Source organism: Planococcus citri, chromosome 3 (assembly GCF_950023065.1).
Source record: "Planococcus citri chromosome 3, ihPlaCitr1.1, whole genome shotgun sequence".
Taxonomy (NCBI): domain Eukaryota; kingdom Metazoa; phylum Arthropoda; class Insecta; order Hemiptera; family Pseudococcidae; genus Planococcus; species Planococcus citri.
The window spans coordinates 33264483-33285351 of NC_088679.1; the positions used below are offsets into that span (position 1 = coordinate 33264483).

The window sequence follows — 20869 nt, forward strand, 5'->3', positions numbered from 1 at the left end:
ATGCAATTTGCAGCATGGAGGAGATTGGAAATAAATTCTTTTATTTTCGAAATACCCGATTTATTTTCAAAATGAACTCGACTCGCTCCTGACACAATGAATAAATTTTACAATTTATTCAAAAAATTTCAAAATCGTTGCGCGAATTTTATTTGAAAAATAAAATTAAAAAATTACCCAACATCAACATTTTGGTTATTACCGCGATAATTACCGGTAAATTACGCCATGATTGGAAATCACGCAGTGTTCCCAACGAACGAAACACGAAATCGAAAACAAAAGTTACGTAACATGCTCATCTTTTTTTATCAAGTTCACGATCACGTTTGAATAGGAAGAATTTTTAATTGAATTAATTAGATATTTCCGTAAATATTACGATAGTAATTTAAGAAAAATTCAATTTGGGACGTGTTCAACTATCCCCTTCGCTCGCCTCTAGCTTTGAATGTCGCAAGAGGTAGTTGAGTAATTCGGTGAAAAATACTCACTCTATCAGTAATAAACCTATCACTTGTCATCTTTATTTACTTGTTTTTGAACTAAATATTGCGCGAAAGTAGAATTCGTACGATAAATTGGTGAAACAATAATTTTCAAAGAACTCTAACTTCGTAAAAAAATGGCTTCGGAAAACAACGGCTACGTGTTTCCTCCGATTACTTATAGTACAGCTTATAATTTACGAGACGAAATCCGAGAGGTAATTATGAATTTTTCATTACATAATATTCGTAATTTTTGTTGAATTTATTCGTTTACAGGATAAATAAGGCGTATTTCACAAATTCTATGTTAGTAAACGAGTATATCCTCTATACGAATCTGATTCCAATCATCCGGAAACACCGTATGTTCGGTTCGGTTTCTAGCTGCTGCTCCGATATTTCGGGTGTTTAAACCTGTGTTTGTTTGTTGCACTCTATAATGAGGATCAATTACGTCGTTATGTAGATCATTATTCACGCACCAGTGGTCATAAAATATTGCCATTACTTACCCCGATGCCTAAATCCACTCGTAATATTATTATCGAGTGTTCTGCTGTTGAACATGATAATCATTTCGAGTCGTTTTGATTATGTTTTTAAATAATTAAAATGGGCGTTATTCGCATCACACGCGAGCTTGACATGATCATCATGATCATACAAAATGAATACCTCTACCTCTACCTCTGCCAATTTCATTCACTTTTTTTTCCCTCTCTGTGTGTAATTTTTTTTGCACCGAGGTATGTGTTTTTTTTCATTCATGTTCGATACAGCTCCTATACATGTTATCAACACCAGAGACCTTGAATCGCTTGGTACTAAATGAACCATATTTCATAGTTTTTTCCTTTCGATTTGTTTCAGTATAGTATTTCTATACCTTGGGTGTCATTCACAAACACTTTAGTTCAAAAATTTATGACAATGAATGCCTCTCCGTTTATACACCCAACCCAAGTCTTACTTACTTATATCTTCGAAACGAATAGGACCTTCCCAATCACCTACAAAATTTATCCTCTCTACTGTAATGTAAAATAAAAATTTCTGAGTGATTTATTTTTATGATTTCAGTACCTGAAAGAAAGAGGAATATTGCTATCGGAAGAAGATGGCAGAGTAATCATCGAGGTAAGCGTAAAAGTTGAACTTTTGCATGTGATACTTTTTAAAAATATCCTAATCTTTTTATGTAATTATTGTTAAACAGTTCATTCACGTGACTTGAGCCATATTTATATCAATCGATAATCATTATTTAACGTCGTTAATTACCAACAGAAATGATTACGAAAAGATCATGCGAATAATGTGTGATTACCACGATGTGGTGGTCGCATCAACTTATCCCTATCATGTTTAAGCGGCACCTTTTTATTAATCTTTAATTGAAAAACAATTAGGTAATGGGATTTGATTTCTTCGACGAGAGAGTCACAAAAGCCGAACATAATAGACTATTTTTATACAATTATCGTCAAATAAAAGCGGCGCCCGGTGCACTGTCGATGTCGTGTTTATTTATGGTATACAAATGATATTGAATGATAAATGTGAAGAAGTGACTGGGGTGATGTTATAAACAGAGCTCGATATCACATTGTGAAGGGGGTTTCCTTCTCCTTTCAGCTTCAAATGTCCATTTGTTATTTTGATTTCTGGAATGGAACCGAACAAGGTGAATAACATCTTTTAAAAAAAGTCAACTGATTGCCTTCAAAGTTGATATACCTATGTTTTTCAACTTCAAGTTGGAGTCATGAGTGCTTTCTATTTTCTTAGGGTTCGAATTAAAAGTCAGAGATTTTAATTTCTGGGATTCAAAGTCGAAGTTTGGTGCTACTTTAACAGTTTTATAATTTCGTAGAGTTGAAGCCAAAGTTTTCAGCTTGTTGAATTCGACAGCCTGAAGATGAGTCAGAACTCAAAAGTCACTAACCCTTGAGCTGAAGTATGAGTGTCTGAATATCCAGTCGACTAAAAAATTGGAGTTATAATTTCTTTGGAATTCGATTCAGGATTCGCAATTTAATTCCAATTCGTAGTTTGCATTACCATGAAGCCAGAGTCGAAATTATGAGCTATACGAATTACAATGTTTTGGAGTTTGAATTTTTAGTTCAAGTTGGAAAGTCTCAAATTGGATTCTGATTCAAAAAAAAATACGCGAATTCAAAACCTTATGGAAGCAAATTGCGTGCTGAAAAAGAAAAGGAATCGATTCAGTCGTGATTATTGTATTTCAATACACCAATATGTACCGTATAATTAGATAATTTTGTTGTTCAAGTACTCCTAACATATAATCGTTTCACATACCTATACCTACATGAAAATAACAGGCTCGAATTAAAATTACAACTTGCGAATTCTTTACTCTATAGAACTCCACTCTAGCTTCGAGTTATATTCTCCCTATGATTTGTAAAAGCACATGTACCTGCCATTAAAGGAAACACGTACCTATTAGTTGATTCAAATTGAAAAAAAAAAAAAATTGCACATAAAAGGAATCAAACGATAAGGTGCTAATGCTAATGTGAATTTAAATATTCACTTTAATCCGGTAGGCGTATCCTCTTCATTATAAAGTTGCTCTTCAATCACTGAAACAATACCTACGAGTACATTCTACGAACTAGGAGTGTTTCCTTGTTGACATAAATTTCAACCTGTTTTTAAGGAAATGAGTATCTACTTTTTAATTATCAAATAATTTGATGGCTCATGTATCTACGTCAATGGAAACAATTTCGAGTATCAACTACATACCTAAAGGTATATCCGGTCGGTATTAGGTAATAGTATAAACTGAAGATTAATCGACTACAATACCTTGAACTTTGCAAAGATTCATTTTTTTCACCGGTGATTATTTTTTTTTTTTGGCTGCGGCAGCTCGATATTTAAAAGGTTGATAAACCAATGCGAACTTAATTGTAATTGTTTCGATATTGTCTGGTAATAACAACCTAAAAATAATCGAATTATATTGTAGATACCTCGTATATAACCTATCTAGTTGTAAGTCGCAATAATATAAACGAATTATTATTTCCTTTCCAACTCCGGTCTTATGAGTACTAAAATAAAGCTGTTATTATTTATCACATTTAATTGATAATTTTTTAATTCTCGGTTGACAAGTGATAAGAAAGTTGAATGTTGATTGAATTAATGGCGCTTGCCAGATATCTACCATTTTTTTTCCCTTTTCGAAAATAATAAATTGAATCGACTCGTGTTGCGATGTTGCGTATGGTTGTGAACAAACTGAGTTTAAAATTTTTCTGACTTTGTTTTAATTGTTGTTTTCGAATAAATTTATCCACCTTATCGAATAAATTTTGAGTTATTTGAACGATATCAATGGATTGTATCAAGGCGGGAAAAAAACAGAAAGATGTGTGTTTCAGAATGCATTTAGATTTTCATTTTTTAAATCTAAAGTTGAAGCAGAATTGTTGAGCAACTAATAGTTTGGAATTTTTAATGAGAGGGATTAATATACGATTTCTTGAAATCTGATACCTAGCATTTTACGTTAATTTAGAAAAAAGTGATAATGAAAGACCTTGAAAACGATTAAAATTATCATTTTCTCGGACCATTTTCACTTACACCAAACTTGCGAGCATTGAGTGGTGATGCTTACACTTTTTGGGGAAAAAATGGTAAAATTACACAAATTATTACAAATTGCCAAAATTGAAAAATATCATCAGCAAGTTACTGAAATTTGTATGAAAAGTGTTTTGAAAAGATATAAAATGTTGAAACCAGAAAATTGCATAAATTGCTTGAGGCACCTATATCAAAAATTTACAATTCAGCCAAATTCACCCAGAAGCTGAAATTTGGTAGACAAGTAATTTATTTTCAACCCCCCCCCCCCAGCCAATCGATTGAAAACTGTTTCCAAACGTTATGACTTATGAGTTATGAGCATTTCTAGACCCTACAGCAGATTTTTGAAAGTTGAAATTCTCACAAATTTTTTTACAATCAAGTTATAACTAGCCAACATTTACTTTAAAATTCAATTTTACATGCTGAGTCGAATAAAATGGGGTGCAATTTTTTGAAAATAATTCCAGTTTCCAAAAAATGGCATAATTTAGGGTGTTTATAATTGCTAGATTATTACAGCCATGAAGGGAGGTTCGTTTTTTTTTTAGCAAGGTTATGAACTTTCGGATTTCAGAAGCGTTGTCTGGGATGGTCATTGTGTTTGAGTCTGATGAAATATTGTCAACATTTTTGAAAATTTTGAAAGATTGAACAGAACATTGATAAGAACTTCTTAAAATTACTAGAAAATGAACAAAATAGACAGTATTCATTTGAAATCAATACAAACTTGGAAAAAAAAACATGAAAATCTCGAAAAATTGTACAACAATTTTTTAAACCACATTTTAAAAATGCGACAATATTAAACCAATTTTCAGTAATTATAAAAAGTGAAAAAAAAAAATGTTTTTTAAAATCCCTCTTTCTAAACTATCGAACACCAGATGAATGATTCTGATTTTAATAGAAGTTGGTTTTTTGTTAATAGCATTTTTCAAAAATGTCTTAATCAAAAGTTAGGTGCACAGATCGATGTTTCAATTAATTATGTTATGATCTATAGCGTCGAAATCTCGAAAATAATGTTAAATATCACTCATTGTCGATTTAAAGTCTCCAGCCCCTTTTCGAGCAGTGTTGCCAACCCTAAGATTTTCAAGATTTTTCATGCATTCTCAAGACTTTTAATCAAAATTTGTAAATACATATTTATCAAAAATCTTCCAGAAATGTGTTCAAAACTTCGAAAAATTTCCTTGTTTTTTTTGCATTATTTATTCAAAATTATACTTAAGTATGTTATTCAATAGAGCGAGTATCAAGTTTTTGGACAAATTAATGAAAAATCAAATGATTAATTTTTTACCTTGTTACAGAAAGGTTTCTGAAGGTTTCATTCTTGACGAATTTGAAAATAATTTAATAGAAAATGCATTTTTAGTTCAAAACTTCAAAAGCTGACAGCTGCCACAGCTAGTACTCATTTCAAGCTCATTAGAAAGAGTTTGAAATTGATTTTCCAACGATGCACATGATGACAACAAAAAATCCCAAAAATCCCAAGATTTTTCCAGGATGATTCCCCAAAATTGTTTGAAAAGAGTGGTTGGCAACACTGCGTTCAAGTTTTCTCATAAATTAGGATAGAAAATGAGAAGCCACTGAAAATTTGATTTCCAGTCTGAGTTGTAAAAACTAATGGCTGGGGGTGGGGAGATTTCCAATTTTTGGCTTCTTTATCACGATTCTACGGTTTCGTTTTCAATTTTCGGTTTTTTTATTAGAGTTTCACGATTTCATGTTTGGAACTTTACATTTTCAGTTTTTAATTTTTTAATTTCTGTTTTCTGTATTTTTTTCATTTTTCTAAAATTTAGAAAAATTTTTAATTTCATTTTCAATATTGTTTTTTTATTTTTATGTTTCATTTTTTTTTTCAGTTTTCACAATTCTGTTTCTAAGTACATTTAACATTTGTCTGACCTGAAAAATCGTCATGAGAACCTCAGTCTTTAGATAACTTATTTAAAATGAAGAAATATGTAAAAACCAAATGAATTAAAATGGTCAAATTGACTAGTCGTTTATCTCATTTGCTAGAAGTGTTTTGTGTTTTTTTGAGAACTGAACTTTGGTCAAAAAATTGGAAAGAAGTATTTTTTCTTTTTCGAGGGAAAAATTTGAAAAAATTGGCTGCCATCTGATCACTTTTTGTTCCAAAAAAGTATTCTGAAGTGACTGCAAATTCTCTAAGTTTCGCTTCGATGCCTGTGAACATGATTATTTTGGTTTTTTTTTTGACGATTTGAATCATTATATGAATGGTGCTTTTCAAGAAGGTCCTATCGACAAAAAACTGGTTTTGAGAAAAACGCATTTTTATATTTCAGTGTTTTGCCATTTTGGTTTAAAATGATATAGCGAGCTCCGGTTTTTTTTGTTGAATAGAAGCATCTTTCCACTATTTATTTCCTGCGTAGTAATTTTTTTTCCACCACCAACATTTCCATGGGAGCGCTTTACAAAAGAGACCTCGATAGGACCTTCTTGAAACGACAGGACCTTCTTGCGGTTATTCACCTAAAAATCGATTTTATTCCTTCTCAAACCCACCAAAAACATGAAATAGTCACTCTTGGGTAGTAATTTTCAACGCAGAATTCAAATTTTGAGTCAATTTTGCCCCTCGACCCCCAGGGGGGGTGGTACCAAATGAAAATTTGGGGAAAATGTGAAAAAATCGAGTATAGTGTCAAAATCTTGATACTTTGAGTTAAAAACCACGATTTTTGAGTCAATTTCCCTCGTAGCCCCCCAGGGGGGTGGTACCAAATGAAAATTTGGGGAAAATGTGAAAAAATCGAGTATAGCGTCGAAATCTTGATACTTTGGGTTAAAAACAACGATTTTTGAGTCAATTTCCCACGTAGCCCCCCAGGGGGGGTGGTACCAAATAAAAATGCGAAAAAATCGAGTAGGGTCACGGGTGGTTAGTTGTCAATAATTGTTAGTTGTCAAATTGCGTTTTTAAAAGGATACATGAACGCTATCCACACGAAACCTTCATAATAACTTCATGCTATACCTACTGATGTTCCAACATGCAAAATTGGCAACATAGCTTTTTATTTGGGGATACAGTTTTGAAAAAAGTGATTTTACAGGTGCGAAGTTACACATGTCAAATTGGAACTTTTCTTTTTTAAACATCAAAAATTTGTCAAAAGTAAATAAATTATACATCAATTTAAAGGAAATTTTATCACGGATTCAGTAATCACATGTTCATTTACAAAAAATTTCGAAATGAATAAAATTTTTCGGTACCTACAAAGATGAAAAACGAGAAGTTGTTAGTTGTCAAAAAAGGGAATATTGTTAGTTGTCAATGAGACAGTTTACCAAAATATGCATCAAAGTGGAAAAATATTTTCAGAAAATTATCTATTGCATTATTGAATTATTTTTTTTTCTGCATTTCATTCTATAAAACGAATAAAAAGTTGAATCGATCGATTTACCTATGCAAAAAAAAATTTAAAGAATGACCAGTCAATTTTTAAGTCGTTTATGGATATTTTTTCAAGTTTTTGGGTTTATCTAAAAGTTTAGTCCTTTTCACGTGTTTTCTTTGTGAAAATTTTCGAAAATTGAATTGTAAGTTTTTTTTATCAATAGTGAATGCGTGTTTGACAACTTACAACAGGGGTGGTTGTTAGTTGTCACAAAAAAGTACCTCACTAAATCCACCATTAACTATTCATCACATGAACCAAAATTCAATTTTAAAAAAAGAAAACTTGCGCAAAGAATCAAGCTTTCAAATGAGCCCAAAACCGCAAAGAAATATTCATAAATGGCTTCAGAAACTTCAAAAAACTTTTTTTTTTGACAACTAACCACCCGTGACCCTATAGTGTCGAAATCTTGGTACATTTGGGCTGAAAACCCGATTTTCGAGTCAATTTTGTCCCTCGGCTTCGGGGGGGGGGGTGTGTGGTACCTAATCAAAATTTAGGATAAAAGTGAAAAAATTGAGTACTTTAATGTAATATCTTTAATACTGTAGGGCAGAAGTTTCTTCCGCCAGCATTCCCCAAAACGACGAATATGAAAAATTATGCATTTTAGTGTATGTAAAACAACTGCGATCGATTTACCTGCGGAAACCTGCGAAAATCTGTATCATCTCATACTTTAGCCATGCATGTGTGAGTGCGCACTCGATTTTTTCACTGTTTTCCCCAAATTTCGATTTGGTACCACCCCCTTCCTCCCTGGCGTGCGAAGGACAAAATTGGCTCGAAAATCGGGTTTTCAGCCCAAATGTACCAAGATTTCGACACTATACTCGATTTTTTCACATTTTCCCCAAATTTTCATTTGGTACCACCCCCCCCTTGGGGTCGAGGGGCAAAATTGACTCAAAATTTGAATTCTGCGTTGAAAATTACTACTCAAGACTGCCTTCTGGTATAGTTGTGATCAACCATTTCGGACTCGGAGAAGAAGGTAATGCGCGCATTTTCCAGTTGCGTTTCCTAGCCAACTTCATATAGCTGCTGTTTGTGAACAACACCACATGGAGCGCTGCGGTTTGCACCATCTTATGTAGAAAACGTCAGAGATTCAAATTTCATGAACTCCTCAAAAAGGTCCTATCGGTCGATAGGACCTTCTTGAAAAGCACCATTCATATGAGAGTTCAAAATTCTTGAAATAAAGTATCAATGGGAGGAGAATTCACGTTTTTTCTGTTTTTTTTTTTTTTATTATTATTATTTTGTTTTTTAAGTACGAAAATTTTAAAATTTTTGTCTATTGGGTACAGTATAGTCATAGATTTTTCAAAAAAAAACTTATATGTACATAACAATTTTTTGTTTAAAAAAAACGAACACAAATGTTTTGAAAATTCTGATATTTTCACAAATTATTGCTATCATGCGGGGAAAATAAGATCTGTGCTCGATTAGTTGGTGATGGGAATTTTTACAAAATAGGTTTGAGAATATTATTTTGAATAAAAATCATTAAATGTGTAAATTTTATAAATAGTTCTTGGATTCTCTTTTAAAAATAATTTTCATTTAGCGTTGGAAAAACGCATCTCTGCTCTACATTTCGGTTCGATGAGAGTGAAGTGAAGAGGTAGACTCGAGAAATCGGGAAATTAATTTTTGTCTTTGCCAATCGTTCTTTCGTACTGTAAATATTTACTTTATCGGGCTTAAAACTCAATTAACATACTTTTTGATTTATTTCCGCCTTGAAATTACTTATCTGTTCATAAATTTTCCAACACGATAACGTATGTAGGTTAGGGTTGTCCACATTTACACAGCAAGACTTATTTTGTTAAATATTCACTGTCTCACCCGCTCATTTTTTTTCCTTTAGGTGTAGATAGTACACAAAAAAAATTTCAGCCAAATCCGTGAAGATTAACCCGTGCCCCCGGGCCACTCAATGTCCTTATGGGAATTAACATAGGATTGTACCTGTAAAAAACACAAAACTTCAGTTTTGACCGAATTTCTTTGAAATTGATGGTTTGGAGCATAAAAAGCAATAGTGTGAACAGCTTCAAAGTGTTTTGACGAATTTTCAACTCCAAGGGGTCCATTATTGAGGAGCCACAAACCCCCAAATATCGTGAAAATTGCGGTTTTTGGCGTTTTTTGGGGGTTTGTGGTTCCTCAATAATGGACCCCTTGGAGTTGAAAATTCGTCAAAACACTTTAAAGTTGTTCACACTATTGCTTTTTATGCTCCAAACCATCAATTTCAAAGAAATTCGGTCAAAACTGAAGTTTTGTGTTTTTTACAGGTACAATCCTATGTTAATTCCCATAAGGACATTGAGTGGCCCGGGGGCACGGGTTAATCTTCACGGATTTGGCTGAAATTTTTTTTGTGTACTATCTACACCTAAAGGAAAAAAATCTGATGCTACGCATCACAAACTTTCCGAACATAAAGTAGGTATCGAAAAATCGTAAAAATGAGAAACACCCACCCCGCCATGGCGATGCGGCGCATTCATAAAATAATCACTTTAAAATAAAGCGTAACTAATTCGGACCGCGCCTTATGAGTTTCTACTGCAGGTGAACCAAAAGGAGACAAAACATGTGTGATGTTTACCACGTAAAGATTAAGCCTTGACAAATGTTGGGGTTGCCTATACGTTCATTTTTCGCATTTAAAGGCTCATAAAATTTTTTCTATGGCACTTACAAACTCCAAATTCTTACTGTGCCGTCTTTACCATACTTCCGACCATCTGTGCAAATTTCAATGAGATATCATCATTAGGTCGCTTTTTATCGCGTGTACAGACATTTTTTGACACATACATACATACATACATACATACATACATACATACATCATTACCGACGAACTCTACCAAGATGGGACCCTAATTTCTCACATGCGTTGTTCGGACCCCTATTTTTTTAAAATATTGAAGGATGGTATAGGTTTATGTACATCTTTTCAATACCTTTAGAATTGGTTCTAAAAATAGAACAGGGTGGTTGTTGTAAATTTCCTTCAACTCTATTTTTTAAAAGTACGCATTTCACGTGCGATGACGAGACCCTAAGTGTAAGTTATATACACCTTTGTTTCAAACTTCACAGTACATGTTCGGACTTCTATGTGAATGCAAGTATGAAATTTTGTATACGTTGTTGGGGCATTATACACAAATAGTTATGAATTTTCGCATACGTTCTTCGGACCTAATTTGCAATGTTGCCACCTATCTTAGTCACACAAACAGAGTGTCTTATGAGCGATGCTCGGACCTATGAATACAAGTTACATTCATCAAATTACTAACATTATGATCCAAGATTGGACTTCCATGTGTATGTAAGTATGAAATTTTATATACGTTGGTTGGACTTGTATAATGACTTCCATGTGTTTTCAATTTTTTTTGTTCAACATTTTGATCTATTGCACCTTTGAAGACATTGGCCTACTTTTAAAATTTTTTGGAGTCCATTTAATCAGGTTTTTTCTTTTGATTTGGAATAAAATAACATTTGCATATATGTAGCAGTTGTTCAGCGACCTTTGCGAAAATTCTAGTGTTTTTCCCGAACCATATATTGAGCTTTTGAATGCGATAACCTACTTTTGAATTTATGCAGGTCAATTTTTATCAAACTTTCGCATTTCTTACGACAAGGGGACGCTAATGGCAGATGTGAAAAGGTTTTCCCAAATTAAATGCGCAAGCTCGATTTAAAGGGGTCTGAAAAATTCAAATCACTCGCAAAGGTCGTCTAATTACCTTTTCACACCTGCCAGAGCGTTTCTATCTCAATTCAAATGCAAAAGTCTGATACAAACTCCCACAAAATTACTCGATTAACCAGAGATGGGGCGATTCGAATCGCGGATCAATTTTGAATCGCATTCTGAATTGAAATTTTACTGGAACTGGAAGACCAAAGTTTACTCTGTACTCCACTATCAACAAGCTATAAAATCCACTGCAGATGGGTTCAAGTCAATTTGGAGCCTCCTGCCACTTTTTGAAAATTTTTAGAACCTTCAGCACATTTGTGAAACTTGAAATTTCAACAAAATTTCATAAAATGGAGTTAGAGAACCAAAATTTCATCAGTTTAACTTTGGAAATATTTTTTTTAGTCGAAGTAAAATTTTCTAACGCTTTGATTTGATTTTAATTAGCTGTGTTGCTTCGATTTCGGAAATTGCTTTCTGAAATCAAAGCAACACAGCTAAATAAAATCACATCAAAGCGTTAGAAAATTTTACTACTACTAAAAATAATTTGATAATTCCTGGAGCCTCCAGTAGATTTTCGAAACTCGAAATTTCCCCAAAATTTCATTGAATGGAGATGGAAAGCCGAAATTTACTTTGCACCGACTTCAGGTAGGTTCAAGTCATTTTGGAAACTCCAGTGAATTTTTTTAAATTACTGGAGTCTCCACCAGATTTTTAAAACTTGAACTTCCACGAAATTTCATCAAATGGAGTTAGAAAGCCGAACTTCATTCCGCAAACTAATTTCAGGTACGCTACGAAGCCGACTGCAGGTAAATTTCAAGTAGTTTTGTAGCCTCCAGTGACTTTTTGAAAATAACTGAAGCCTCCAGTACATGTTTGACACTTGAAAATTTTCACAAAATCACATCAAATGTAGATGGAAAGTCGAAGAGTTCGAGTGATTTTGGAGCCTTCAGCGATTTTTTTAAAACTTCTCGAGTCTCCAGCACATTTTTAAAACTTGAAATTTTCACCTTACATACCTAATTTTATCAAATGTTTTCACATACTTTTGTCAAATGGAGTTTGATAGCCGAAATTTTCAATACGATATGAAGTGGACTGCAGTGGTTTCAAGTGGTTTAAAAGCTATCAGCTATTTTTTGGAAATTTCAAAGTGGTTGCTTGTTAATAACCTTGACCGATAGAGTACTTAGGTACCCGTTATTTTTTTTTTAAATCGGCATCGCGTATCTTGAATAAAACGTATTATTTTTGAGAACCAATTTATTCGATTTCTCACTTTTTTGAAAATTTAAAAAATTCACTCTTCCTCTTTGGTTTGAGGTAAAAAGATACAATTCAGTTGACATCCTATTTTTGCATTTCTCCAAAGTAGATTTCTGGTAGTTTCAATCCATTTTGGAGCCTTCTGCGCCTTTTTGAAAACTTTAGTTCTTTAAAAAATGCCACAAAATCTGCCTGAATTGATAGTGCGTACTGCGCAGAGTGAATTTCGGCTAAGTTTCAAAAATCTCCCGGAGGCTACAGTAATTTCTAAAAAGTCGCCGGAAGCTCCAAACGATCTTAAATCCACCTGCGGTCGACGTCTGGCGTATTGAAATCAGTTCGCAGGATGGTGTTTGGTTGTGATGAAATTTCATGGAAGTTCAAGTTTCAAAAATCTGCGGGAGGCTCCAGAACTAGTCAAAACTGTTTGAAACATTTTCCAATCGATTTGGCAGGTCGAAAATAGGGTATATCCTAAATTTCAGTTTCCTACATCAATTTGATTTTCCCACTCATTTGTGGCCTGAATTCGATTTTCAAAAATTCACCAAAAATCGAAAAGGGCACGAGCAGTTGAAATTTTTGACAGGTGTTAAATTTTTGCCTGCTCATTTGATCTACTATTGTACGGTTTATAAAATTATGTGCAAGTCCGCTGTTAGAAAGCAACATTTGCAATTTTGGCTGATCTGTCAATCAAAATGGCCGCCATTGTGTACGCATGGCCACTTTTTTGAGGACAAGGGCTAGAAATGTTCCTTAGAATTCCTCCTTTAAGAAAAAAATTGCCTGGGAGGATTGGCAGGGGTGCTGAATAGATCGTTATGCGGGCCCTCCAACTATTAGGCAGCTTCAACTTTTGGAAATTTCTTTCGACAGTCTGGACAGTTATTATAACTTACAACGAATTAATTTTCAAAAAAAAGTTGTCTGTAGGATTTCGAAAAATTTGATAGAACTGATTGGCATTTGAAAATTATCTTTCCTTCTCGTAATATAATTTCTGTGATTTTTGAGTGAAATTTTCAAAACGTGTGTTCAATATACGTAGTACATATTTTTAAATCCAAAATCTTTTTTTAAAAAAGTTTCCAAAAATAACGAAAAATCAGTTTCCGAAGCTGTAACTTTGGAAATTGTGTCCTTTCTTTGCCATATACAACAATTTCCCAAGTGTATTAGTATGATTTTTTGTTTGAGCGATCTCATGTTATTTTTGTGCCCAAAATTTTCCGAAAAATCGCCAAAAAATGTTGAAAGAAAAGAATTGTACTGCTTCACCTTTGGACTTGAGAATTTGTTTAGTTTGGAAATCGTCTCAAATGATCTGATGTTTTCTCATCAAATTTTTCGTCAGTTTTGGATTTGGGGTATTTTTGGAAAATTTCGGACCTGAGAAATATAAATATTCAACAGAATCGTCTGAACGGTTTCAAAAAATTCGATTGCGCAGCTCTGAATCTTGCGTTTCTTGGACGATTTCCAAAGTTCAAACTTTTCAATCAAATTCTTTTGCAGATTTTGGATGATTTTTTGAAAGTTTGGGGTCCAAAAAAAATGGGAAAATTACACTCAAAAGCTCAAGAAAATAGGACAATGACTATGGAAAACAATTTCCAAAGTGGAACCTACCCGATCGACTATTTTGAAATCTCTGGCATTTTTTTTTTCAAACTTTGGACTCGAAAATTATTATTATGAATGCACGTGTCTGGGAAATCGTACCACAACGCTAGGAAAATTCCAAGTTACATATTTGAAAAAGTTTTTGAAAACTTAAAAAAAAATCATAGTTTAAGTTGAAGCTGTTCAATATAGAACAACACTGATTACCATCTCATACCAAAAGCTATACGCGACGGTGTCTGGACTTGGTTATGACATGTTGTGTGTTTGCCGTTGATTTCAGCGGCAACGTTGCAATACGAGTCCGAACATGGTATGCAGGGTTAGACAAAAATAAGGTCCGAACAACGTATAAGTAAATTCATATTACTTACACCCGCTGCAGTGGTTCCATGTGTATATCAAGTTGGGTGTATCAGCTAAAAAAACATCATGTGTTCTATACGTTCCAAGGACTTTTCACATGAACCACTTTTGATAATTTTGCCATGGCTAAAATTACTCGTAGATCACGAAAAAATGGTTAAAACGTTGTTCGGACCTACCTAAAGTCCGAACAACGTTTTGGGTCCGAACAACGCACGTGAAATTTCAAGGGTGTGGCCGAACAACGTATAGTTTGTAAACCCATACATACATACATACACACATCATCTCAAAATTGCTCAAAACAAACTTGTGTGAAGTCGAAATTCAAAAAGAAGTGTAAATTCCAAAGTTCATTTTCCGGCCGAAAACAATACTTTCCTATACATCGCTTCGCGCTGTTCGGAAAGTAAAAATGAGCGGGTGAGACAGTGAATATTTAACAAAATAAGTTTTGCTGTGTAAATGTGGACAACCCTAATGTAGGTATACAAGGTGGTCCATATGCGAAGTTCCAATAAAATCAACCTTCTGATTTTCTGCACGAAATATGTTCGTGTCTCAGGCTCGTTGAAAAACTTTATCTTCTTCACCTTTAATTTTTTCATAAAGTTTTTAGTTTTTCGTGAAAATCGATTATTTTTATACTTATGTTGAATAAACTGAGAAACATTTCAAATTTTTCGTCGCGAAAAAACTATATACTTTGAGGGCAAACTAAGGTTCCCATGAAGAAATGAATAGAAATAAAATTTTAGAGCATGAAATAATATAAATTGTAAATTTCGACTTTCCTGGACGATTTTTTGCCTATCGGAATCTCATAGATAGGGCCACCCTGTATAAATTTCGTACCTAAACCAGGCATAAAACGAATAGTACGTTTCTGTAATCCTTTATCAAAGGTTTATTACGTTTTCACGTAGCTAAAGTACTTTATATGTACCTTGATATTGACTCACTCGCGTATTTTTTCAATTTTCTTTCACCTAACCTATATTACGTTGCAATTGTACGCTTGTAAATATTGTATGTACTAATTTTCATGTGGGTAATTTTCTCGCATAGATCAGTCGATATTTTTTCATTCTTAGATCATTCTGAATCGAGATCAATGGTCAAATTAGAACTTAGTAGCGGGGTTTTTTGCGAATTACTTCTCGAGTCGAATTTAGACGATGATTCTTTGACGGACTGTACGGTCAATTTTTAAGAAACATATTATTTTATCTTACAATCTACCACTAGGCACTAATTATATTCCACGCGAATATAACAAGTGTTGATAATAATAGGGTTAATCTATAGCAGACTCTCGAGTACACATATGTTACTCATTCGTATATTATGATCTCGTTTGTTAAAATTTAACTGCATTGTACAAAGTTTTTCTTAGAAGGAATTTCGTTTCCGAAAATTACCATCTGTTGTTTATAGAAAAAATTACGAAAACTGATGTAAGATTTTAAGTCGACGTCAAATACAGAGTAAAATTTTACGAGGGAGTCATCCGGTTTTTATTAATTACCTGTTTTTCGGAATATTTTTCTCTAGTTTCTCCTCATCGTTCATAATATGCATGTATGCATCGCAGGTAGTACATAAATGTAGGTATCTCTAAGTCTATCTGGCTCGAGTAGATTAAATGGATTTTGACCTCTTCCACGTCCAATGGACTGATCAGTCGTTAACCCCGTGCTACAAATGGTGGTGATAAAAATAGAATTTTTTATATCTCAACAGGAGTATACTCGTACATCAATGATGAAGGTGTATTTTGGTCATTGTTTATGTGTACCTACTACCTACGTTGCTATACTGTTCATCTCGTAAGGGAAAAAATACTTTTCTACATCCTAATCAAAGTGTTTTTTTCATCACATCCGTTCGTCGATCGAGCAATTAAATTATTGCGTAAATTTTTCGCATATTAATAAAATTTATATTCGAGTTATGTACATTACGGTAATTACCGGTCATTGTGAAATTTCGTATGGAAATTTACGACTCGAGTTGTGTTTAATTATACATTCGATTTATAACGGTGGTCGTCGCTCACTTATATTCTGCATCAATATTGTTTATTTATTCAACCTTTGACAAGAGTTTCTTGACGTCATGGATGTTGTTACGATATTAGGTGCTTAAAAAGGGCGAAAACTTTTACCGCGAGTTTACATTTTGATAAATTTTTAAACGTTACTTTGGTCAATGGCGCCGGTTCGAGATACGAACGAAAAGTTCATGGAGTGACTGATAAATTGCATACGCTGTTTGCCGTGAATGATAACGCGAATTCGAAAGGTTTTTTTTGGAAGGTTGTGTGTGGTTAAGGTCGGTGGTATTGATGAGGGTTTTTTACAAAAAATTATTAATAGTTTGTATTGACGTCAAATTCGATTATATTTCCAGTTGAATTCGAAGAATGTTTGGATTTTTGTGATTTGTTGTAGGGGTTTACCGAAATCTATTCTGATCAAGGAATACATTCGAATTAAACATCTTGTTCAGAAAATTACGTGATTTTAATAAAAACTAGGTAGGTTTTTGTATCCAAATTTTGATACGGTTTGAAAAATAAATTCCTAATTTTGTCTCCTGGAGAGGCGAGAAATATTTAACGAATGAAGAGAATTTTCAATTTTTTCAGCTGGCAATGAGTACATTTTGTTTTGATTCAATGGTCAAAAAAAATTTCCAATCATAAAATCTTAAAGGAAGTGATCCCTAATTTTCAACGATTTTTAATTTTTTATTACTAAAAGGAAAAAAAATATCTGATTCAAAACTCGAAATTGAACGTATTTTTGTTTTATTGTCGAGTTTTACGTAACATTCGATCGGGGTAGAACTTCATTCGAAATTAGTTCCAAATTTTGGTACAACAAACGAAAGAAAGAGAAATTGGAAAATATTTTCTTTTAAACCGGTTTCTTAAAAAAGTCGAGTATAATCGTAAAAATACTGAAGATTAATTGATTATAAAATAAGCTACTAATTTTTTCGAAAAAATGTCTTGTTTTTACAGTGTTTGTCGCGTTTTATGTAAACCGTTCAAGTTGCATTGTTGTCCTGCTAGTGATTTATTACCAAGCTGACTCATCATTTTGGTTTTTTTTTATCGGTTAGTTGAAAACATAGTATGAAAAAAGTTGTGAAATCACTTTGGACAAACTTGATAAAAGTTGCGAGCCTAATCGTACCTCCTTCCTTCCCCTCTTTATGAAGCACTTGGAAATTTTTTGTGTTATCGCAATTTTTTGAAATGTTTAGCGAAAAGTTTTCTTTTATCATCTATACCTATGTACCTGCATAAGTATAGGTACCTAAATACCTACATAAATTGAATTATCTCGATCAGCTTGTACATATAAGTTATTGACGGAACGAAGTGTTTCGAATAGCAGACAAATTTTTGAACCAAAGAAAGCTGATAGTGAGACGAAAGAGCATGCTATGAGTGAAACACATCACACTGGCCAAAATTTCAGGTGATTTAGTACATTTTTTCAATTTTTAGAAAATTCTTGAAAATCGAAGGGCCAAAAATGCTAAAATCTAAAATTTCACCAAATGGACGTCGCTAGAGAGTTGAACTTCGTATGCACCCTACTTTCGACCATCACCATCCGCCCGCCCCCCCAATGATTGGAAACGCTTTTAAAACATTTTGAGCAGTTCTGGAGCCTCTCCAGCAGGTTTTTAAAAATGGAAATTTCTGAACAATTTTACCTTATGAAATAGAAAAGCTTAAGTTTACTCTGTATCTTGATTTCAACGTGCATCGGTAGATTTTGGAGGTGATTTCAGGACGTTCAGATGCTCCAACCGTATTTTTGGAATGTTTCAGATTTTCCAAAAATATCATTGCCAAAAAGTCTTGCTTTTTGCAAAAAATTGAAAACACACCCCGGTTGAAAAACTACACTTTTCTCCAAAAATCCAGCACTCCAAAGTTGAGCTTTTTTGTCAAAAATCACCAAAACATTTCGCTTTTTACCAAAAAGTTGCAAAATAGCTCAACTGTTTGACAAAAATTTTGAAAAAAATCACTTTTTGTCAATAATTGCCAAAAAACTCTTGTTTTTTGATAAAATTTTCAGTTTTTCTGGTGATATTATAGTAAAAAGCAGTGTTGCCAATTCTTTTCATATGAAAAAGTAGCTCAGAAAGTTTCAAAATGTAGTTTTAATATCGTTCCTACTCTCAGAAATTCTGAAAAAAAAAATTATTATAGACAACTTTTCATGCTGAACCACATAATTAAAAAATTGGGATGACATTATTTCGTAAAGTCGATTTTAAAAATTTTTAAACTTGCGGAAGAATGCGATTTTTTTATTTAAATCATGAAAAAAAGTTTTGATTGATGAAGTTGACCCATTTGACTCTTATTTTTACGTATCTGTTGAAAAAGTTGAGAAAACCCTTTCACTCGATGAAATTAACTCATCACAAAAAAATCAAAATTCGAAAAAATTCAAAAAATAAACAAATTTTAAATGTTTTGCTATGAGTATAATTTTTATCAACTTTTTCATGAAATACGTCAGAAAGAGGTCAAAATAAGGCAACTGAATAAATTTAAACATTTTTTGATGTTTGGAATTATTGAAAATTGAATTTTTTCAAATTTTGATTTTTTGTGATGAGTTTGTATTTTTACCGAGTAAAAGTGGGTTTTCAACTTTTCCAACTGATACTTAAAAATAGGAGATCCCAATTTTTTAATAGGTTTTTCAGCATGAAAAGTTGTCCATAATATATTTTTTTGAGAAATTTTGAGAGTCAGAACCATATGAAAACTGTGTTTTGAAATTTCTCGAGCTAATTTTTCGTACGAAAAAAAGTGGCAACACTGATTTTTATGATATCACCAAAAAGCCTTTCAAACCCCCTAACTATTGGAAAAAGTTCCGTTTTGATAGCTATTGCGGTTATCGAATAATCCACTGCTGAAATGGATGATATTTCAAGTTCACTGAAAACTTTAACACCCCCAAGCAGCCTTTGAAAAAAAGCTAGAGGGCTGCGATTTGCGCCATTGATCATCCCTTCCCTTCAGAAGGTCTTTCCACAGGAAAAATTTCAAAAAAATCGCCGACCCCCTTTTACCACTTCTTGGTCGAATTGACGTGGAATGAACGAACCTCCAATCATGCTCAGCACGTTGAGGTGCATTAAGTAGATTTTAGTACCTATATTCCAACTTTATTGGGCCAAATTTTGTGGAAATTTCAACTTCCAAAAATCCGCTGAAGGCTACTGAACTATACTCAAAATGGTTCAAAAGTGTTTCTAATTGATTTGGAGAGTCAAAAATTGGGTACGTACTGTTTTAGCTTTCAAGGGCGATTTGGTAAAATTTTAATTTTTCGTATTTTCGGCCTCGTTAATTTTCAAAAATTCGCCAAAATACGTATCGAATGAAACGTTTTATCAAATCTGGGGTTTCAACATTCCTGGCGAGGCGGGGGCCGTTAATTTAGTACAAAGCACCTAATTTTTGCAATCAGGTGACGCGGTAGAGTTGCCACCCCCCCCCGCCCTACCCAAAGGTTTGAAACACGTGATTTTATGATTCTTTCATTGTTTCAAAATTATGTGTAGCTTTTAATTATGAATTTTGGAGCACTGCCCTCAAAAAAAAAATCTCATTGAATTCTGAATGGAATATTTTGAATGAGTCTCTTCCAGAAAGTGCAGATCCAAACGTTTTTTGGAGTGAGAGGTTTGATCTATGTAATCGGGCAGGGGAGAGAGGAATTAGTGGTTGCACCTATAGCCTACAAGAAAATCGTTAAGTGGAAAATTGAAATTCAATATTTAAATTTTTGTTCATGTAACTCTTCATCATTCATTTTTGATGACGTAGGTAAGGTAGGCCCTGGTATTGATATGTCATGGAACCTCATATGTAGAACCTTTGTCACTTGTTACCGAAAGGTTTCTCTTAAAAACAGTCGTCAATTTTCACTTGTTCTGTGCGTTTGCAAAACGTCTGAAGTTCTGAACGTTCCCTCATAAGACCAGCTAGTAGGTACCTATATTAAACGCTCTTTTCCAATTTATTACAACTCTGCATCTGCAAATGGACAAAATGGATCTTTGTAAATTTATGTTTCTATTAATTAATCTGCACCTAATGCGTTCAAAGCATTATATTTCTTCAATCTAAAAATAACCACTAGGTATCCTAATTCGATTAAAAGCCAACGTCGACTAGGTATATAAATTAATAATTTATCGCATCGACATTACAT

The 20869-nt window shown here is 33.3% G+C and overlaps 1 protein-coding gene across 1 annotated transcript in view; it reads left to right on the forward strand.

Moving 5' to 3' along the window:
* Nucleotides 1-347: 347 nt before the first annotated feature.
* IP3K1 (inositol-trisphosphate 3-kinase-like protein) overlaps nt 348-20869 on the forward strand; it is a 116882-nt gene continuing 96360 nt past the window's right edge. The window contains exons 1-2 of the mRNA XM_065358424.1: nt 348-706; nt 1572-1628. Of these exons, the coding sequence (XP_065214496.1) occupies nt 626-706; nt 1572-1628 (138 nt within the window). The 5' untranslated portion in view covers nt 348-625. The remainder of the gene's footprint in view (nt 707-1571; nt 1629-20869) is intronic.